General features: G+C 42.3%; 1 protein-coding gene across 1 annotated transcript in view; it reads right to left on the bottom strand.

Annotated features, from left to right (window-relative positions):
- Positions 1-23,004, bottom strand: part of LOC122690835 (zinc finger protein 211-like) — a 30,426-nt gene extending 7,422 nt beyond the window's left edge. Inside the window, exons 1-4 of the mRNA XM_043897818.1 lie at positions 22,906-23,004; positions 21,779-21,816; positions 19,363-19,489; positions 17,991-18,061 (exon numbers count right to left, since the gene is read on the bottom strand). Coding sequence (XP_043753753.1) covers positions 17,991-18,061; positions 19,363-19,489; positions 21,779-21,811 — 231 coding nt within the window. The 5' untranslated portion in view covers positions 21,812-21,816; positions 22,906-23,004. The remainder of the gene's footprint in view (positions 1-17,990; positions 18,062-19,362; positions 19,490-21,778; positions 21,817-22,905) is intronic.
- Between the last annotated feature and the right edge of the window lie 200 nt (positions 23,005-23,204).

A 23,204-nucleotide genomic window follows, 5' to 3' on the forward strand; every position in this document is an offset into this window, starting at 1 on the left:
GTTCATCATCCGAACAAGTCCAAAAATTACATTTAATTGTAATGCCTCTTAAATCTCTCTTGGGGAAAGAAGACAAATCTTGTCATCAAAAGAGAGAGTAGATGTTATTTAGAATAAAAGTGCAGCAAAACAAGCTGAATTTTGTTTTGTTTTGTTTTGTCCTGGTATTGCATTATTAGTGCATCATATTCACTCAACACTACAATCTGCACAAAAAATATGCAAATAGCTTGGCCTACAGAAGTCATGCTCAAAGTGTGGTCCTGAGCCAAAAGCATCAGCATAACACAGGAACTTGTTTGAAATGTAATTTCTTGGTTCCCACCCCAGGCCTACTGAAGCAGAGACTCTGGTGATGGAGCTCAGCAATCGCTGTGTTAACAAGCCCTCCAGGTGGTTCTTTAAAAAAAAAAAAAAGTAATAAGCTTCAGGTGTACAGCATTATAATTCAATATCTGTACAAACTGCAAAGTGATCACCACCACAAGTCCAGTTGCCATCCATGACCATACAACTGACTCTCTTCATCCATTTTGCCCATTCCACATCCCCATTCCCCTCTGCTAACCACTAATCTTATTTCTGCATTTGACTTTTATTTTGTTCATTTGTTTGTTTTTAGAGTCCACATATGAGTGAAATCATACAGTGATCTGATAAGGGGTTAACATCCAAAATATGTAAAGAATTCATACATGTCACAACAGGAAAACAAACAACCCAATTAAAACATGGGCAGAGGATCTGAATAGTCTTCTAAAAAGAACAAACAGATGGCCAACAGGCACTTGAAAAGATGTACAGGGAATTACAAGGAAAATGTAAATCAAAAGCATGAGACATCATCTTACACTGTTAGAATGGCTATTATTGAAAAGACAAGAAATAACAAATGTTAAAGAGGACGTGGAGAAAGGGAAACCCTTGTACACTGTTAGTGGGACTGCAGATTGGTGTAGCCATTATGGAAAACAGCAAAAGGTTGCGGCCGTGAGTGTGAGGCTGCGACATGACAGGCAGCCTAGATTAGGGGTAGGCCTGGTTTTCCAGGGTAACATGATTATTAGGCCACCTGGAGCCAGCCAATCAATATGCGCCCAGTAAGGAAAAGGGAACCTATCAGGGGAAAGCTGAAAAGCCCGCGAACGCCCAAGTTTGAAAAAAAGCCCGTGAAGGTTTGAGCCAATAAGATTACTTTGCAAACATGTAATCAATCCACTTAAGCCAGCTACCAACTGCTTATGCACACCTTATAAATTGGGTAACAGCTCGGGCTCAGCGCTTTCTGACCCTGCACCACTGCGTTGGTTGCGGCAGTGAGCCCTGACTCGAGTCAGCAATAAACTTCCCTTTTTTGCCAGTTGCATTGTCTTGGAAGCCTTCTCTCTTCCCGCTCGGGGATTCAGACATCGGGCATAACATTTGGGGGCTCGTCCGGGATCCCTTGACCGGGGAGGGAGAACACTTTCAGGACAGAGGGGAAGGATAAATAATAGCACCGGTGCTCAGACAGTTCAGGAAAGTCCAGTGTAAAATCCGAGGCCCTGCTGAAAAGCAGGAAGGTATCTGGCGCAGGAGAAAGCTTTCTATAAAGGGGGAACGGATTGGATGTTCCAGCCGGCGCAAGACCGAGGCCAGCGAGCGCGCTGGAAGGCTGCCAGCTCTGCGGGAGGGGGAGTTCCTCTCCTGATCCCGAATCTGGTGAACAGCGGATGCCATTCGGTAAGGTGAATCTGCTACCCGGAGGCAAGAGAATTCAGGGGGCCCGAAAACCCAGCGCTGTGTTGTTGGCCGACGTTTCTTTGTCCGTGTGTTTGTCTTCGGCTCTCCGTGTTTGTGTGTGTGCCGGCCTTGTCTCTGGTCTCCCTTTTCTGGAAGCCCAGGGAAAAGTCCTGTAACGCCTGGGTGTCTGTAGGTGGCAGGAGATGTCTGTAAGTCCACCCCTTTTGCCCCCCTTTCCCACCTCCTCCTCCTCCTTCTTTCAACCTGGCTTCCTTTCCTCCTTTTGAAATCTTTGAAGACATCTGAAGTTTTGTGTCTCTATAGAAGGTTTTCTGAAAGACTGTATTCTTGTATTTAAGGGAGTGTCTGATGAGGACTGCCAGGTTTATATGTGTGTGTTTTAACTCTGTTCTGTGTTGTGATTTGTGACAGCCATTTTGCTTTGTCTGGCCACCATTTAGACCTGCTGCCATTTTGTTAGAACTTGATTTTCTTTTCCTGTGCCGTGAGAGCACGGCTCTCAGGAACATTTATCTAGACCATCTCTAACTCCTGAGACTGAGAGAAAAAGGAAAAAAAAAAGCCTTTAAAAATGTTATTTATTTCAACTTTTTTTATAAACTAGTAAATTTTATATTGTAATACCTAATTTATGACCAAACTTAGAAAATGAAGCTAGATCTTGCACTGTGTCTGTCTAAATATGTTTTGGTATGTCTTTGTCTCTGGGAAATATGTTTTTAGGTTAATTTGTAAATGAGCTCTATTTAATTGGCTTAAAAAAAGGGGTAAGCGCTTACAAATCAAATAATTCTAAATTAAACAATAAATTCCAGGTTTAGGTGAACTGGGAAATATTCAGTACTAAATACCTGATATTAATGTTTGTTTGTTGACCTATCTAATATAGACATGTCTTAGAGTAATTAACATCAAGTAGAATATTTTTGTTGTACCTAGGTTTAATATAAGTTAAATATTATACCTATTACAAGTTTGTCAACAAGGAAATTACCTCGAGTGAAAAAACTTCTAAAAAATGTAAATGAGGTATGAGTTTGTATATAAACTCTATTAAGAATAATTATTCTTTAAGAATATCTGTCTACAATGGTCTCCCCAGATTGGCGTAACTTGAATTTCTAAGGGTTGTGCTAAACTAAGTATTGGAAGTCTATTAAATAATTATGTCATTTCCAAATGAAATAAGATTTTGAAACATTTACTACTAAACACTGATTTCCTTTTGCAGAAAAACTAAAGAGATTTGGGACTATAAATGAATAATGTTCCATGCCATCCTAAAATGTTTTAAGAAAGCAAGAGTTTTAGAAATTATCACTGGTATTTATGCTCACCAATCTATAAAATGCTAATATAAAAGTTAGCTCTTGATTGCTAAAGGAAAGCAGGAAGTGTGCTTTCAGTAAAGTATGAAAAAATAGTAAAAAGAGTTATGCATGATCAGGATTTTCTAAAATTGGATTACAATTAGTTAGATAAGTGAATTTTGTTAGGAATGACATGGTTGTAAGAAAACTGCTTAAGAGCCAATTAGGTCCAAGATAGCTGAGCTGACTTTCACTAGACCTTGAGCCTTGGTATTTACGCCCATTGTGACATATCAACAAGCTAAATGATACACCCATCAACATTGACTAAATCTGACCAAATGTTCTAAAGCTTTTAATTGATCTTTTCGATAAAACTTCCTAAATCGAATTCTTCTGAAGTTCCTTTGAAATCTAGCTAACTTTGGAGTGTTTCAGAGGGCTCCTGAAACATCCCAAAGAGGGATATTAAACTGTTTATTTGGTTGGTTAAATTACATGAAAAAGATTATCAAATGAGTAATAAATCCGCTCAGGTTATAATGCATGAAAAATTACTAATACAGATATCCTAGAAAGTATATGGAGTTCTTAACATTTTGATACGTCCTGGTATTCTAATGAAAAACCTGATGACTTCACAAAAGTTAACAAAGGACTGAATGAACCAGTGAATATGCTTATAACTTTTATGGTTTCTATCTGAGAAATTAGAGGTTTAAATCGTGTGTTTTCCGGGAATAGGAAAAACCTTCCTCTCAAACTAGTTATAAGAATAATTTGGTAAAATTACATGTTATAAACAAAACAATTATATTTTCTCTCTATCTGACTCCTCCAGAAATTTGAAACTCTTAGGTTTCCAGTAAGTTTATCAAATGAGCTAAGAAGGTTATCTCACTAACAGGTACAAAAGTCTCAAGGAATTTTTGAGACCTTAAAAAGAAAAGAGTTCACCTAGATTCGTTAGGCAAAATCTGTGATAAGCCTTTGGTGTGAGTTTCCCAGCCCTGTTTTATATTAAAAGTTCAGTCTGAGATCCAATAAGTGTTTCAGCAAAATAAAAAGTCTATGATCAATTATGGTTATATAAATCATCAGACCAAAATTAGTGAAAACAGACCTATTTTGCAAGCAAACTAGCCTTAATTTGGTTGTACTTGATAAAAATGAGGGTAACTTTAGGGAGAAAAAGATATTTCAAAAAAATGTTAAAGCCCAGTTTGTTAATGGAGGTCTGCATGTAGTAAGACTCATTTCTCAGATAGTTCTTTGTTGTTATGTGATATTAATGTGAAAGTTTGTTTCTGAAGCTTATCTCAGTAATCTATCTTTGGATGAAGATCAGATGCCTCATGACCTGCAACCAGGACTGGAAAAAGACAGAATTTAAGAGACTGTCTCCAACCTGGATGGAAGGACTTTTTATCAGGTACTCTTAACTAGCTCATGCACAATGAAACTGAAGAGAAATTAACTCTTAGATTAATTCCCACTTCCAAAGGCCCCTACACTGGATTGGTCTATAGAGAAGACAGCTGACCTGATCTCACCTTTAAATGATGCTCAAACAGGAGAAACTACACTACATCAGGATGAGAAGACAGCAACATCAGAGGTAGACAGCTTGCCCAAGATGCTGGATCTGCTTCATATGATCATTTATAATGTTTTCTTGACTTCTTAGACCTTTGCATATAAATCAAATGCTTTTCTATCATAGGCCTGATTCTATGCCAGTTTTAGAAATCAATCCAATTGTTGGGTTTTTGGCCAATTACCTGTATCTAGTTCTGGGTTACCTTGGTAAATTTCTCCACTGCAAGACTCTAACTGGTTGGCCCTGAGGAAATTTACTTAAAAAAAATTATAGTCATATTCAGGTCACTGTGATACTACCAGACGAGATCCCCTCACTGGGCCAATTAATAATGCCTACCCTGACTCTGGCCATAAATTTGAGTCTTTTTCTATTCCTCAAGCTCAATCAGAGCAACAAAAAAGTTTCAACAAAGGAAAAAGAAATCTCCCACAATTATAAGATGGATTTATATAGATAACACCAGGCTATGGTAATTTAGGTTTAAAGTCTCCTCTGTGTTGAAAACAATTATATCATGCTAAGGATAATCAGTCTAGTAACACTAGAAAACTGGGCTATATGCCTTATAGATGGTGGTGCCAATGTATAATTTCCCTGAAAGATAAAGATTCGTACAGAGTAGACTAAGTCAGACGACCTGGGATATACTGGGCTACATCTAATGGAAGCTCTTAAGTCTTACTTGTGACTTTACTAGTACTGCTGGCTATGTTCTTTGTATTTCACCTGTTTTACAAAATTGCTATTTCTTACAGTGCCAAATGTGTGACTGAGGCCTCTGATAAAATAATATATAGTTCCCTATGAGATCGATGATGATGGCAGTGTAACTCTAGATATGAGAAAAAGCAACAAGAGGGAATGTTTTCCTGGACCAAGAGGCTAGTAAGACAGGTGGTCCAGAGAATTTTGGATACTGTTTTATGGCCTAGTCCAGTAACAGCACATTGAGTGGCCTGTCAACAAAATCTTTGCCAAACCTGAGAATGGACATTCTCAGCACCGTGGGATAAAATGGTCATGAAATGTCCCCCTCAAAATCATGGTCAAGTTTATGAGCAAAAAGGGGCTCTGCCAACTGAAGATTGACACTTGCCATCTATATCTACAGAGATTATATCATGGCCACTGCAACTGCTGACTTTCAACGGCCCTGAAAGGAGTTCAGGGTGAAGATCAGGAATGAGGTGCTCCGTGCTCTGGGAAAAACTGGCAGAACAGGCCTTCAGATAGTTAGATCTTTTCAGGAGATTTTGTGAGTCCCAGTTCTTGCATCTTCTCATACCTAGAGAAACACTGACATCATTAATGGTGCCATCTGCTTTGGCTATTAAAGAAAAAATTTTACAATTAAAAGTCAAAATAGAGTACTCAGCTATGGTTCAGACATCCTGAGAAATAACCAGGTGTTACTATGGGTGTAATTTCAGATTAGACATTGTATTGCTAAACACTTGAGTTTTCTGAGTCGTGTCAGGCTTAGATGCCACCGTTCTCAAAACAATGTCTGCTGGAAGCTAGTAACTTCTACCTTACTTTTTATAAAACTAGGCAACTGGCCACCTGACTACAAGTCTCCCTGAAGTGCCAGGTCCAGACTGGGTTTCAGGCCTATTCTTCTAAAAGAAAGAGATTTATTTTGTCTATTAAAACTCCAGTTATCCCTCCTCTAGCTACTACTAACTGGGTATGTTACAACAAAATGGCAGACCAAGGGATTGAGATTTTAATCATACAAGGCTCAAATCTAGGACTTGGAACTCAGGAATACTTCCAATTCAGTGTCTCTTCTCCAGGCTGAGGCAGTCCTATGCCCGATTTTGACAAGAGATTATCACAGTCATAGTTGCCCTGTTCCCTAAATTAAAGCTGAGCAGGACTCTGTGGGGTGGCGACTCTGGAGTACAGACCTGCTGTACTGTAAAATATAGGCTTTATTCAGCCTCCTTGACCTCCCCTGAGTTCCAAAGGTTAGATTCAAACAATTGCTAATCAGGGAAGAGAAAAAATACAGAAACAGAGGGAAAACAATCAAATAGTGGTACAGCTTTGAGACGGGTCCTGGTTCTTACTCAAAGAAATATGCATAACACTGTCTTTTGAGTTCTTCTGCAGAACTGGAGCCCCCACCCAGGTGAAAGATGGTAACTTCAGACTAAACACAAGATTCCTAGAACACAGCTCTGTTGCTTGACCACCAGCCAATCACCCCAAATGTTGCCTCCTGTTTCTGGGGACCAGTGATGACCATCCTGTTAGGTCTCCTGTTTGGCCCCTGTCTATTTTATCTCTGAGAGGTGCCAACAGTTTCAAACTAAGTTGCTGTTATTACAAGAGTAAAAGCTGGTTTCAGATATAAAACACCCCAACTTAGGTCAGGTACAGAGAGACTTCTGCTCTGCTAGGCAGGCCTATGCCCAGGCACAGCAGGAAGAAGTTACAGAAGAAAGAGACCTCCACCCCAATTCCCAAAAAGCATCTTGAGTATGAAGTCTCTCAAGGGAGAGTTGTTAGGGAAAACACACTGCCTGTCCGTCCACCTAATGTTACTCAGATCTCAATATTCGACTGCCCCCACAGATGATATAGAAGACCCATGATTGGGCCTTCCACAGAAACAACAAGACAGGGGGGGAATGTGAGGCTGCGCCATGACAGGCAGCCTAGATTAGGAGTAGGCCTGGTTTTCCAGGGTAACATGATTATCAGGCCACCTGGAGCCAGCCAATCAATATGCGCCCAGTAAGGAAAAGGGAACCTATCAGGGGAAAGCTGAAAAGCCCGCGAACGCCCAAGTTTGAAAAAAAGCCCGTGAAGGTTTGAGCCAATAAGATTACTTTGCAAACATGTAATCAATCCACTTAAGCCAGCTACCAACTGCTTGTGCACACCTTATAAATTGGGTAACAGCTCGGGCTCAGCGCTTTCTGACCCTGCACCACTGCGTTGGTTGCGGCAGTGAGCCCTGACTCGAGTCAGCAATAAACTTCCCTTTTTTGCCAGTTGCATTGTCTTGGAAGCCTTCTCTCTTCCCGCTCGGGGATTCAGACATCGGGCATAACAGTGAGCTGTGAGCTATGCTGGGATTCGTGACCTCCAGAGGAGAGGATTTTGATCCCGGGCCAGAAACAAGACTTGATCACTCGGAGCTTTTGTGTAGCAAAGTTTTATTAAAGTATAAAAGAGATAGAGAAAGCTTCTGACACAGACATCAGAAGGGGGCAGAAAAGATACCCCTTTGCTAGTTTTTAGCAAGACATTATATACCTGTTAGCAAGTTGCTAATCAGATAAAAGATACGCCTCAAGACTGAGAGAGTTGCACCAGGCCCCTCTCCCACAACATGCATTTTGAGATAGAATGGCACAAGCAGACTCATCTCCAGCCATAAAACAACTGACATGAATCTTGAGGAAAAGACAGATGTCCAAGCAAATGCTTAGTTTCATTAACATAACTTAAAGAAACATTTCCATGGGTAAGACGTACTGGTTTGCTGAGCCATTATCAGCTCAAGGTTTGTGAATATGGTTAGTTTTAGGCAGAACCGATCTGACAAAAGGCAGATTCCAAAGCAAATACCTAATTCCATTAACATAGCTTAAGAAAAACATTTCCATAAGAAATATTGGTTTGTTGAGCCAGTAGCCCCTCAAGGTTAAGTTCAGGCGGAACCACGTGTTGTCATGACAACACAGAATTAAAAGACGCCTCCTTTAATTTTGTAAAGACAAGGGGGAAAAAAATCAGCCACTTGCAGTTTATTTCCTCATACCGCTTGGGGACCTCTGGCCTTCCTACCTGACTGTTAACCCTCTCAACAGTATGTGGATTTCCCTTAAAAACAGAGGTACCATATAACCCAGCTGTTCCACTTTTGGGTATTTATCTGAAAAAAACAAAAATACTAATTTGAAAAAATAAATGCACCCATATATTCATGGCAACATTACGGACAATAGCCAAGACATGAAAACAACCTAAATGTTTGTCAATGGATGAATGGATCAAGAATGTAATGGAATACTACTCAGCCATAAAAAGAATCTAATCCTGTCATTTGCAACAACATGAATGGCATTATTATGCTAAGAAAAAAACACAAACACCTCCATGTCCGCTGTGCCTTGATAATTCATTTAAAAAAAAAAAAAAAAAAACAAATTCCATTGTATATATGTACCACAGTTTTGTTTGTTCATTTTGTGTGTGTATGTTATTATTGTTGTTTTTTAGTTCAGTCACATACAGAATGACATCTTTATTTGCTTTTGGCTTGGGGAAATTATGACTAAAGCTACAAAAAACATTCATATGCAAGTTTTTGTGTGGACGTAAGTTTTCAACTCAGTACAGTAAATACACAGCAGCATGACTGCTGGATTGTATGGCAAGACTATTTCAACTTTTAAAGAAATTGCCAAACTGTCTTGCAAAGTGGCTGCATTAGTCTGCTTGGGCTACCATATCAAAATACCACAGACTGTGTGGCTTAAAGAACAAAAATTTATTTTCTTACAGCCCTGGGAGCTAGAAATTCAAGATCAAGACGTCAGAAAATTCAGTTTCTGTAAGCACTCTCTTCCTGGCTTCAGATGGCCACCTTCTTACTCTGTGCTCACATGGCCTTCCTCTGTGTGAGCACAGAAGGAGGGAGGGAGAGATAGATGTGGTGTCTCTTCCTCTTCTAATGTGGACACCAGTCCTATGGGAATAGTGCTCTACTCTTCTGTCCTCACTTAACTTTAATTATTTAGCTCCTTAAAGGCCCTATCTCCAAATACAGTCACACTGGGGGTTGGGGCTTCAACATATGAGTCGGGGAACCCATAAAATTGGCTCTGCCATTTTGCATTCCCAGTAGCAATGAATGAGAGTCCCTGTTGCTCTATGTACTTGCCAAACTTTTGTATTATCAGGTTTAAACCATATATTCAGTCTAAAAGATGTGTGTGGGTACCTTATTAATATTTTAGTTTGCAGTTCCCTAATGACATATGATGTGCATCTTTTTATATGCTTGTTTGCTCTATCTATAACCTTCTTTGTTCAGATCTTTGGCCCATTTTTCAACTGTGTTGTTTTCTTATAGTTGAGTTTAAATGTTCCTTACCTCACATAGTTTGAACCTCTGTTGCTAGCAAAATCCAGAGTAAGGATTATTTATATCTTCTTAGAGATTTGACTCCATTATCATTATGTAATACTGTAATACCCCTCTAAAGAAAATTCCCTTGCTCTGAAGTCTGAGTTAATATAGCAACTCCTGCTTTCTTTTGATTAGTGATAGCATGGTGTATCTTTATCCCTTAACTTTATATCTATCAGGGTCTTTATATTTAAAGTGTGTTTTAAATAAATAAATAAAATAAAGTGTTTTTTATAGATAGTATACAATTGGATCTTGTTTTTTTATCCCCTCTTCAGTTTCTGAGTCTATAGTTGGTATATTTAGGATATGCACATTTAAATTAATTATTGATATAGTTGGATTAAAAACATGTTTATAACTGTTTTGTTTGTTGTACTTTTTTAATTTCCTCTTTTTTCTGTCTTCTCTGATTTTAACTGAGTATTTTGTATCATTCTATTTTCTCTCCTCTCTTAACATGTTGATGATACTTTTTAAAAAAATTTTTAGTAATTACCTCAGAGTTTACAATATATATTTCCTTCTAATCTAAGTCCATTCTTAAACTACACTAAATTAGTTCATGGGTAATACAAATACCCTGTAACAGTATTCTCAAATCCTCTATCTAATCCCGTATGACACTGCTAACATGTTCCCACTTACCCATGTGTTATAAATACCCAATACATTTTAAAAATTATTTTGAACAAAGTTATTAATGTGTTTCTTCTTTCTTAGACATTTCACTCCAGTCTTTTCTTATATGCACAGTTTCCAGTGTAATTCTTATCCTATTCTTTTTTAAATGGATTTTCTACAGTTTGAATGTGACATGCCTAAGTGTAGATTGTTTAGTATTTATCTTGCTACAAGTTTTCTGAGTTTCCTGGATCTGTGGTTTAGTATACATCATTAATTTTGGAAAATTCTCAGCCCTTTATTTGAAGTATTTCTTCTGCTCCTCTCTCTTCTCCTTCTGGTATTTCCACTATGTGTCATTTACATCTTTGGTAATTGTTTCATAGACCTTGGATGTTTCATTCTGCATTTTCATTCTTTACTCTTTTTGCAGTTTCATTTGGGAAATTTCTATTGACTTATCTTCAAGCTCATTGATTCTTTCTTCGGTCATGCCCAGCCTACTGATGAACCCATCAAAGGCATTCTTCATCTGTTACAATGTTTTTGATTTGGGGCATTTCCTTTTGCTTTTCAGCATTTCCATCTCTCTGATTATATTACCCATATGTTTTTATATGCTGTCTGTGCTACTTTTATCAATCCTCCACAGTTCTGGGATAAACACCCAGCATCTTTTCCATATCACAACCAATGACCTTAACAAGTTGTCCTGTGTCCTTAGTCTGATTAGCAGAGGCAATACTTGAAGTCAGGTCTCTCTGGTCCATGGTCTGTGTGTGTAAATTCCATGACTCCTCAGAATAAGGATGTGAAGCATTTCTCAATTATCTGTTGTTCTCATATTTATTTCAGTCACCCTTAAGCATATTTCTATGGACATGAGCAAAGAAGTAGAGCTGTCATCACATCCCTCATAGAAAAGGCATTTGAGATGGGCTGACACTTGCTATGGAGGAACAGACAACACACATCACACTCATGACCTCTCTGGTCTCCTCACCCCAGAGGAAGAGATAATATTCCCATTCCCTGAGGAAATGGAGGCCAAGTACAAAGAGGGGAACTTTTCAAGATCACAGCCCAGGAAACAGGCATAGCCAGAATCTACACTGCGTTTTCCAAACTAATGCTTGTGCTCTTCTCTGCAGCTCACCCCCAGCAGACTGTGTGGTCAGAGGATTCTGAAGTGGCCCATATCTCTCTCTGGTACCCTGGGGATGAGGAGGTCCAGCAAGGTGAGGGGGCTCAGGCAGCACAGAGGACAGGGGACTGGGAGGAATATGGGGAACACAAGGGGCCGGGGGCATGGAGGACAGAGAATATGGTTGCAGCTATGGTGTAGAAATGGACCTAATCTCAGGGATTAGATGAGGCTGCCCCTTACCTAGGATACAAGGGTGACACTCAGGTGTCAGTTGGCCATGCAGCCAATTGCATGCCCCCTGCCCACCAGGCTTGGGTCCAACTGGGTTAGAATGGAGGGAAGGGCATGATGGAGAGGGAGTGGGAAACCCACAGTCCCAGGAGGGCCCTTGAGCTATAAACACATTTGCTTCTCTTCCCCAGGACCTGTTTGTTTCCCATCGAGCCTGGGATTCCCAGATTCCTCTCCTGTTCAGATTATCTGAGCCTCAAGACCATTAACTAGTCATACTGCAACATCTCCAGCTGGGGCTCTCTAGCCCCTCTTCTATGAGTTACAGAGTCTGAAAACTTTCTACCCTCACTTGAAAACTATTTCCATGAATGGTGTCACCACCTCCAGGGCATTCCTAACAGGGCCACTGATGTCACCCAAATGCATCCTTTGCTCTCACTGTCACATGCAATGATTCATTTCTAAAGTCCTTTTGGTCATCCCCCAAATGCCAGTTCAGGGAACCTTACTCCACAGGTCTCAATACCCAGCAGTCACTTCTCATTATCACTGTTAACACTGTGGATGTTGGGAGAGACTCTGAAGGCTGAGAATTTTTTATGTGGCCCTGACATGTGTTGGTTCCTTCACATACCTTATTGTATGTGACTTTACCCCTTAGTGCTCATACCTATCCTTCTGGGTAGAATGCAAAATGCCCAACAATGACTTTTAATCTGTAAAAACATTCCTTGCCTCTATCCTAGAACCACCTTTGACCAATGATTCCCAAACTAGCTGAATGTGGACTGACCTCTCCAGGAAAACCTGTAAAGCCCCTGCCTTATTGTCCTAATCAGATTGCTACTTCCAGGCCTTCTCAGCCGGCATATTAAAGTAAAGGCTTGTGCTACCTGGTTCAAGCTCTTCTCTTCCCAACGCATGTCCCATTGTGCTCATATTCAGTCATCAACCATGGGTGAGTCTCTGGGTTGTGCCATGATGTGCACCATGGTTCCATCTTTTTTTTTTTTTTTTAATTTTTGCTGGACTAGGTCTTTGTTGCTGCTTGCAAGCTTTCTCTAGTTGTAGCGAGTAGGGGCTACTCTTTGTTGTGGTGCACAGGCTCCTCACTGCAGTGACTTCTCTTGTTGTGGAGCACAGCCTATAGGTGTAAGGGCTTCAGTAGTTGCAGTACCCGGGCTCAACAGCTGTGGTGCATGGGCTTAGTTTCCCCGAGGCATGTGGAATTTTCCTGGACCAGGGATCTAACCCATGTCCCTGCGTTGGCAGCTGGATTCTTATCCACTGTACCACCAGGGAAGTCCTGGTTCCCTGTTATAACCCCCATCAGTGCATCATCAGATTTTCAGGGATGGGGGAAGTTTTGTTCTCTCCAAGCTAGGGGGTTCCTGTCTTGTCAGTCTATGGGAACTGTGTGACCACAGCATGTGGTATTCCTATCATATGCCTGTCTCCAGAGTCTCCATGGAGTATCTGTGTCATCGTACTTGCTGTCATGTGTCAGTACTTCCATCCTGTCTCACAGATCACTGGTACGTTTTACACGTCAGTTGAATGTGTCTCAGGTCTGTCACACATCTTTCCTCTACCAGTATGGTAATTGTGTCTGGGTCCTGTCTGTTTTGAAGAGTGTTAACATCCAGCACCTGTCATACAGTGTCCCAAGGATTCCAAGGTTGTTCTCAGGTATATCACAAACCCATCACACATGACCCCCAAATATATGTGTATGACTCTTGGCTCTGCTGCATTATCACTACGCATCTGGCACATTTAGTACCTGAAATATTTGTATTTCCAGACTGTGCTTCAGTGTGCTAGCAAAACACACTGTCATACCACGTTTCCAGGTGTGTGACCATCACACCTGTCCTATTCTTGTATCTCCAGTTCAGTTCAGTTCAGTTCCGTCGCTCAGTCATGTCCGACTCTTTGAGACCCCATGGACTGCAGCACACCAGCTCTCCCTGTCCATCACCAACTCCCCAAGTTTATTCAAACTCATGTCCATTGAGTCGATGACGCCATCCAACCATCTCATACTCTGTCGCCCCCTTCTCCTCCCGCCTTCAATCTTTACCAGCATCACGGTCTTTTCAAATGAGTCAGTTCTTCACATCAGGTGGCCAAACTTGATTGGAGTTTCAGCTTCAACATCAGTCCTTCCAATGAATATTCAGGACTGATTTCCTTTAGGATGGACTGGTTGGATCTCCTTGCAGTCCAAGGGACTCTCAAGAGTCTTCTCCAACACCACAGATCAAAAGCACCAATTCTTTGGCACTCAGCTTTCTTTATAGTCCAACTTTCACATCCATACATGACTGCTGGAAAAACCATAGCCTTGACTAGATGGACCTTTGTTGGCAAAGTAATGTCTCTGCTTTTTAATATGCTGTCTAGGTTGTATCTCTAACTGTTACCATTACACATCTGTCAGCCAGGAGCAGACCCCAATTATCCATCTCTTCAATATTTAGTTTATAGGAAAGATGGGAGAAGGTTGAAGTGCAGTCACTCTGTCGTGTCCGACTCTTTGCGACCCCGTGGACTGTAGCCTACCAGGCTCCTCCCTCTATGGGATTCTCCAGGCAAGAATACTGGAGTGGGTTGCCATTTCCTTCTCTTTCCTTTTTGTTAAATCAAAAAGGTGCACAAAACCAAACCTATAATGAGATCAATTCTAATAGACTAGTGACCCAGCAAATTCAACAAATAAATCAGAATAAAAGGAGGTAAGTGGCACCTATTTGTTATGAGACTTATGAAACATACCTATTAAAAGTAATATGGGTATGTTTTAGATATTGATTATACTTCATCACCTTAGAAACAAACATATTTTGAAAACAACTGAGAAAACTGAGTACTGATAACATATGAGATTTTAAAGTATTTTTATTTTGTGTGATATAGCCCTTACATTTTAGAAATGCATCTTTGTTTTTGGCTGTGTTAGGTCTTTGTTGTGGCGCATAGGCTCTGTTGTGGTGCATAGGCTTTCTCTTGTTGTGGTACATGGGCCTCTCTTATTGTGGAGCACAGGTCTAAAGTGCAAGGGCTCAGTAGTTGCGGCATGCTAGCTTCTCTAGTTGTGGTTCATGAACTCTCTAGTTGTGGTGTGCTGGTTTAGTTGCCCTGCAGCAATTGGAATCTTAGCTACCCAACCAGGGATCAAACCTGCGTCCCCTGCACTGGAATGTGGATTCTTAATCACTGGACCACCAAGGAAGTCTCTAGAAATGCATCTTGAAGAGATTACGATTAAATGACATGATATGTATGCTTATAAATAACTCAGTAATAAGCATGGGTATAGATGAATCAAGAATGGCCATGAACTAGCAAATACATGAAAAGATTCTCAACATCACTCATTATCAGAGCAATGCAAATAAAAATCACAGTGAGGTACCAGCTCACACTGGTCAGAATGACTGCCATCAAAAAGTCTACAAACAATAAATGCTGGTGAGGGTGGGAGAAAAGGGAACCCTCTTACACTGTTGATGGGAATGCAACCTAGTACAACCACTATGGAGAACAGTGTGGAGATTCCTTAAAAAAACTGAAAATAGAACTGCCATATGACCCAGCAATCCCAGTGCTGGGCATACACACTGAGGAAACCAGAATTGAAAGAGACATGTGTACCCCAATGTTCATTGCAGCACTGTTTACAATAGCTAGGACATGGAAGCAACTTAGATGTCCATTGGCAGATGAATGGATAAGAAAGTTGTGGTACAAATACACAATGGAATATTACTCAGCTATAAAAAAGAACACATTTGAGTCAGTTCTAATGAGGTGGATGAAACTAGAGCCTATTATACAGAGTGAAGTAAGTCAGAAAGAGAAACACCAGTACAGTATGTTAATGCATATATGTGTAATTTAGAAAGATGGTAATGACGACCCTATATGCAAGACAGCAAAAGAGACACAGATGTCAAGAACAGACTTTTGGACTCTGTAGGAGAAGGTGAGGGTGGGATGATTTGGGAGAACAACATTCAAACATGTATATTACTGTATGTGAAATAGATGACCAGTCCAAGTTTGATGCATGAAACAGGGCACTCAAAGCCGGTGCACCGCAACAACCCAGAGGGGTGGGATGGGAAGGGAGGTGGGAGGGCGGTTCGGGATTGGGGGGACACAGGTACACCTGTGGCTGGTTCATGTCAATATATGGCAAAAACCACCACAGTATTGTAAAGTAATTAGTCTCCAATTAAAATAAATTAATTTTAAAATGGCCATGAATGATAATGATGAATGGCCATGAAATGATAAATAATGAAAGATTGAGGAATAGTTCATGGAGCTTCATAACAGTTCTCTCCAGTTATATGTACACGTGTGTATGTGTGTGTGTGTGTATATATATATTTATGAAAAATATCTATTACACAAGGAAGATTATGTCCTTGCAGTAATAATTTTATGTTAATAAGCTGGATTAAAAAGAGTAGAAGGAAATATTTTGGTTTCAGGAGTGTAAGCATAAATCAAAAACATCAAATTGTACACTCTTTGTGCAATTTAAGTGAATCATACCTCAATAAAGCTGTTAAAAAACCAAAGGTACTAAATACCCAAAACTTGTCTTTCCTAGTCATTTTACTATTATGTATGTTCTTAGGTTTACTTATGAAAACTCTGTCAGTGTGGTGGAAAAAATATAATGATGAGCTACTGTGCATCTCTTCTTATTTCATGTTCAGTGACATCATTTTGGCGTCTTGAAACTGGCCACTGTGGGGACCTGCCAGGTGTAAAGGTAAGATGGCTTCTACAACAGAAACATGCAGTGACACATCTGGCAAGAGCCTTGGATAGGCCAGAAAGTACAAGAAAGCTTGCCACAAATTCGTAACTTATGGAGAATCTCCTTACTGTGGATATTCGTATATAAAAGGTTCAACATTAGGCAGACGTCTTCATCACAAAGGCTCTCCTCTAGTGTTGTTATATTGAGCAAGTAGATCGCACCATTCTTTTACGTCTATGGTGACTCTTTGTGCAAATTTCCTGCTGTTCAGTGAGGTTAAACTATCACCTGAAGGCTTTCCTATGTTCACTTCACTCATAAGGTCTCTCTGTTAGTGTGGACTTTCCTGGTGTTGAATGAGGTTCGATCTTTGGATGAAGACTTTCTTAATTCACTGTACTCATAAGGCCTATATGATTGAATATTTGGTGTTGAATCAGAGAAGACCTTTGACTGAAGACTTTCCCACATTCATGGCACTTGTAACATCCTTCTCCACTGTGGATTTTCTGTTGCTAAATAAGGATAGGCCTTTGGCCTAAAGGTTTCTCTTCAGACAAGCTTTCAGTGATAAATCAGAGCAGACCTTGAACTGAAAGCTTCTCTACTTCATGAGGCTTTTTCTAGTGTGCAGTCTCCAGTGCTAAATAAGGTGGGTGCTTCAGCTAAAGAATTCCCCACATTCTTTATACTCGTAAGGCCGTCCTCTAATGTTAACTATCCAATATTTAATGAGGTTGAAGCTTTCCTAGAGGCTCTCCCATACCCATTGCATACAGAAGATCTTTCTCCAGGATGAAATCTCTGGTGTTCAAGAAAGCTAGATAAAGAATTTCCCATATTCACTGCATTAATAAGGTCTTTCTTCAGTGTAAATTCATTGGTGAAAACAGGTCTGTATTTGCAGGTCAAATCTGAAGATATTACCACATTTGTGGAAAGTTTAAGTACTTTTTCCTTTTTGTGGAGTCTCTGGTATTGTGGTTGAAGGCTTTCCTGCATCCGTCACACTTCTAATGAGTTTTCCTACTATGAATGGTCACCCCACACCCGGTGCTGCTGCATGGCTTCTTCTGTTGTAAGTGCAGGAAGCTTGAACTGACCAGGAAGCACTTCCCAACTTTGTTTCAGGTAAAGGAATTCCTTGGTATATGGAGTTTGTAGCTCTTCACAAACAAGGTCCTCCCACATCCCTTCCGAACATTTTTCTCTACTGTGCTGCTTCTGGTGAAGGTTTATACTAAAAGAATGGTTTCCCACATGCCCCACAAGTATACGGTTTTTGCCTGGGATGTGTGCTCCTTTCCTCAGCCAAGTGCAAAATGTCTTTTAAGACAGAGATACATATCTCACAGGAGTGGGCTTTGTAGGGAAAAGGGACCTGCTTTGGGAGTCCTGACCTGTGACATTCCTTCTACAGAAACACTCTGCCAAGAAGGTGCCTCCTCGTCTTCCCCTCCATGCCAATAACCTGGAAACAAAGAAATACAGCTGAAGGACAGCTGACTCTGGTAGGAAGGAGCAACCTCCATCACAAAAGTGCATCCGATACACTAATGAATGAGTGCACGTGAGTCCACAGGATTGTTGTCAGGAGGAAGTTGGAGTCAGGTGGGAGAAGCAGCTGCTGTGCAGCAATGGTCCTCTAAAGGTCACAGCATGGGGGACATAAAGGACACAGTGAAGAACCAAGTGCAGGAGAAAGGGTGGGGTACAGCACAGAGAGGAGATGCAGGTCTACAACTTACTCTGAATGGTTTCTAGCACTTCTCTGCTGATGACCCAGGAGAGCTATGCAGAAGGATGTGTCTGGGCCCAAGAAAATCCAATAGCACCAGAGTAGTTCTTGTTCAAAGACTATTTAGAGATATGTGCACATCTCACAACAAAATATATGTGGGGCAGTGATGGAGAACACTGAGAAAAAGCAGTGGAGAAGAATGGGTGGAATCCATTGTGAGAGTTACGATTCACCCTGACAGAGAGCCAGTGTAGAAATGACAAGCTAGCAAAGTGTCAAGAATGGAGGAGGAAAGGCAGAAATAAAGTGTGGCTGCTGGTACTGGCACCAAAATGTAGAGGAAACAGAACAGATTCATGGTATGAACTGAACACACAGTCCTGAGATCACGCCCCCTCACTTGCCACTCAATAGTGCCAGGGACCCTCTGAGCCCATTTTGTGGAGCTGGAGTCATTAAAATGCCCACCCTGAGAGGCATCCATAGGTCTCCCCTGACTCCCCATGTAAGTATAGTGCCTGGATGATACAAACTCTAAGGAAAAGACTGGACAGGTGAGTGGCCAGCACTGACCTAGAGTAACTCAGAGCGACAGACATAGGAAAGAAAATTCAATATTACCAAAATTAACCTCGGAGGAGGATCTTGAAAGAATAGCCTACGGGCCACGTAAGTAGTGACCATATCAGTGACTACAATTTCTAGCATAGGCAGAAGTGAGGATACATAAGCTAGAGGAAGGGAGTAGAACCTAAGGCAGAGGTGACACCTGGCCTGAGAAAGGGAAAGCAAGGTGGGATCCAAAGGCTAACTGCGAGACTTCTGACTCCTTCCCTGAAGGGCTTTGGGGCAACAGGTACTGGGACTGAGTGAGAAAAAGACAGGACACTGCAGACAGCTCAGTCCTAGCAACCAGAGCACCTACCCAGGGAACTGAGGAAGGAAGCAGTGCCTGTGGTCCTGATGTGAGAAAGATCTGATCTGTCCATGGGGAAAAGGAAAATATACTGGGGCAGGTATGAGGGTCTTACCTAGAGAGGCCATAAGTGCAAAGTTCTCCAGCATCACATTGCAGTATAGGAGTTTCTGGGTCTCATCAAGGAGAGCCCATTCGTCCCAGGAAAAGTACACTGCCACGTCCTCAAAGGTTATGCTGCCCTGCCATGATGAGGAGAGAGGAAATCATGAACAGCCTCTTGGTCAAGGATCCCCAGTCCATATCCCCACATATGTATTCCATGCTCATACTTCTCCCCAGCTCCACAACTAAGATGAGGTATTGGACTCTGGTGCCATTTGTGTCTGTTCCCTCCTAGTGGTCCCATTAGTTACTGTGTCTAGTCCTCAGCAACATTAGGCAGGTGGGCACAAGGATACCATTAAGATCCAGGCCTGCCATGCAGGGCTCCACCTGTCCTGCCAGGCAATTCCCGGGAAGTCTCCCAGATTGCACTTCCCAAGCACAATCAAAATTGGGCCCACCCTTCATCCTTCAGTCCCTAATACCAGGACTCTGGTGACATCATTTCATACTTCTTCTTCATGTGCATATCATACTTTAGACTGTACCTCTCTTCTATCTCCAGACCCTATAGCCACCACCACCTCCTCTCTATCCCATGCTGCAAACCTCTCCCTGGCTTCCCCATGTGTTACTTACCTCATGGTGTCAAGATTATGCAAATGCAAACAGGATTCAGCACTACTCCAGACCCTCATTGGCTCCCACTGCCAGGGGCAGCCTTGAATCCTGCTATCCCATCCTCACTTCCTGGCTTATTGCTTGTGACACCCTCGGCCATTCAGAACCACGTGCATTCAGATCCCACTGGTCTTCTTCCACTTCCGTGTGGCACTTACTATCCCCTTGTTAGTCACAACCCTCCTCTCTCAACCTAACACTCATTCAAAGCCCAACCTCATGGCTCTCCTCCTACAGCTTAGTGACTCGATGAAACAACCACATTTTCCCCTGACCGAATCCACCAGCCTGATTGAAACACTCCAGCGTCACCCAAAATCTTAGTAAGTCCATAGACCTGAGCATAGGAATCAGCCTCAGCCTTAGTGCCATGTTTCCTCAGTTATATCTAGGCTTCTGCATTGTTTCAATGTCTACTCTTTCCTTGGAAGCCTTGACCACCTGCCAGACCATCCTCTTCCCAAGCCCCCTTTCATGGCCAGTTCTCTCCCTCAACAATGCTTGGTGATTGCATGTTACCCCTAACCAGGTACTCAAAGAAGAGACCCAGTCCTGGGGCACCACCTTCCCTTTCCTGGCCTGCTAATAGCATTACCACCATAACCTCCTCCCAAATGTGACCCACAACTCCACCTCATCTTTGATACACAGAGTAACCACCACCATTTTGATGTCTCCACCTTGAATCATTCCCCAGAGTTTCAGATATTTATGTCCAACTGCCAATTTAATGCCTTCAAGCAGTATTTTCTGAAACATCTCAGATTCTTAACATGGCTTGCCTCCCACCAAAAAATAAAACAAAAAACTCCTGATATTCCCATTAAAAATTGCTGCCAGCTTTCTTTTCTTCTTTCCAAAACCTCAGGGTAATCCCCAACTCCTACCTTTTTCTCTCTCATCCTCAACATTAGAACATCCAGTCAGTCATACATTAAAGGGGCTTCCCTGGTGGCTCAGAAAGTAAAGAATCTGCCTGCAATGCAGGAGACCTGGCTTCAATCTCTGTGTCAGGAAGATGCCCTGGAGAAGGGAATGGCTACTCACTTCAGTATTCTTGCCTGAAGAATTCTATGGACGGAGGAGCCTGGGGGGTGGGGTGGGGTGGGGATAGGGTCGAGCAGTCGAACACAAATGAGTGACTAATACATCCTTCTCACTCATTCACTCATATATAAAAAAACAGATCCAGAACCCAACCACTTCTCCTACTTTCATGGCCACCAGACTGCCCGTTACCACCAATACTCATCTGGACTACTATGGTAACATCATCCCTGATCTTCCTGCCTCCTCCCTCACTCCCCTAAATCTGTTCTTCACTCTGCAATCTAACAGAGCCTTCTAAGACCTGAGTCACATAACTTCCTTGTTCCTATACCATTGCTCCTATCCTCTCCAGGAAAACATTCAACTTCTCAGGCTGCCACTTCAGGTCTGACTGTTTCTTTCCTGATCACCACAGCAAAGAGAAATGTGGTTCTCTGAACACTCTCAGCTCAACCTTACCTTCAAGCATTTGGACATACTACTACTTGTGCCTGAAATAACCTGCCCCACCTCATTCCCTTGATTGCCAGACATAGGAACTATTTCACATAAACACTGACCTAGGGCTTGGGGTTTCTCAAGAGTCCCCAGGCCAAAGGGCTAGGAGAGTGACAGTCTGCATCCTAGAGCATCACAATCTCAGAGAACCTGTGTGTTTTGTGTGAGGAAGTTGGGACTGGTGAGATACCACTCACCTCGCTAGGGTCCTTAAGCACTTCTGTGGCCATGGAACCTGTGGGAAGAGAGAGGCTGTGAGAAGCAAGTCGCCATGGAAGGTCACCATGGGCTCAAACCTCCTTTGTACCCTTGCCTAGTGCTGGGGCCAAGTGACCTTGGGCTTACTGTTAACTTCTCTTTTTTAAAATTTTCTTTATTTTTGGCTGTGCTGGGTCTTCCTGCTGTGTGGGTTTTTCTCTAGTTGCAGAGAGCAGGGGCTACTCTTCATTGTAGAGCAAGGGCTTCTCATTGTGGTGGCTTCTCTTGTTGCAGAACAGGGGCTCCTAAGCACAGGCTCAAAAAGTTGCAGCAAATGGGCTTAGTTGCTCTGAGGCATGTGGTAACTTCCTGGATCAGGGATTGAACCTGTTGTCTCCTGCATTGGCAGGTGGATTCTTTACCACTGAGCCACCAGGGAAGCCTTATTGTTAACTTCTGTATCCTAGTCTTCAGTAATACCTCTTACCAGCTGTGTGACTTTGGAGAAGGGCTCAACCTTCAGGTGACACACTGTCCTCATCACCCCTTTTCTAGTTGGGGGAAAACTTTAAAAACTCTAATTCAGACTGTGTTCCTCCTCTGTTCACAACCCTCCATGCTTCCAAGCACCATAAGAACCTAGGTACACCTCCTCCACCTGCCATTCCAAGCTCCACTCCCCAGTCACACTCTGTTCTATACAGACAGGACATGAAGCCCAGGTTTCCCCAAGAGTCCTGGACCAGAAGCTCCTCCAGGTCTTTGCACACACGATCTCTCTGCTTGTAACACTCCCACATCTCATCACACTGACTTTCGGAAATGGGCCCTCCCTTCTCACACCCCTGCAGGTGCTGGACCCTCTGACCTAGGCTGTGGTAATTCGCCCATGCTCCCCATAAGTGGGGCTTTAGGATTCAAATGTGGGAGTGGTTCAAGTGAGGGCATGAAGATCTCAGCACCAACTCATGCCAGGTCCATCAGTGAGGCCCCTGTGATCTGAGCCTGTGTGTGAACAGGGACGGGAATGACAGGTGACCAGTGTGGGAACTCCAACATCACCCCTTCCAACCCAACCCTAACGTGGGTCCTCCCAGGTGGCCCCCACTCCAAGCCTCAGATTCACCTCTGTGCAGTGAGGACAACAGTTTCTCTCGACCTTTCAGTCTCTAATTGCCTCAGACCCGACTCGGCGATCAAGAGCTATGGAGCTGGTGAATCTGCCCCAAGCCAGCCAAAACGACCGCCACAAAGAGAGGCCGGAAGTTCCGCCCCTATCTTTTGCCAAATATGGCTCGCCCCTCTCCCGCCCCTTCATTGGGTCAGCACTGCCGGTGTTCAGCGCAGAGCACTCTGGGTAATACAGTCACCTCTCCGCACGCGGCGGAGAGCAAGTGTCACATCCATTCCTAGCCGCGGAAAAGG

The sequence above is a fragment of the Cervus elaphus genome, chromosome 4, assembly GCF_910594005.1.
Source record: "Cervus elaphus chromosome 4, mCerEla1.1, whole genome shotgun sequence".
NCBI classification, from domain to species: domain Eukaryota; kingdom Metazoa; phylum Chordata; class Mammalia; order Artiodactyla; family Cervidae; genus Cervus; species Cervus elaphus.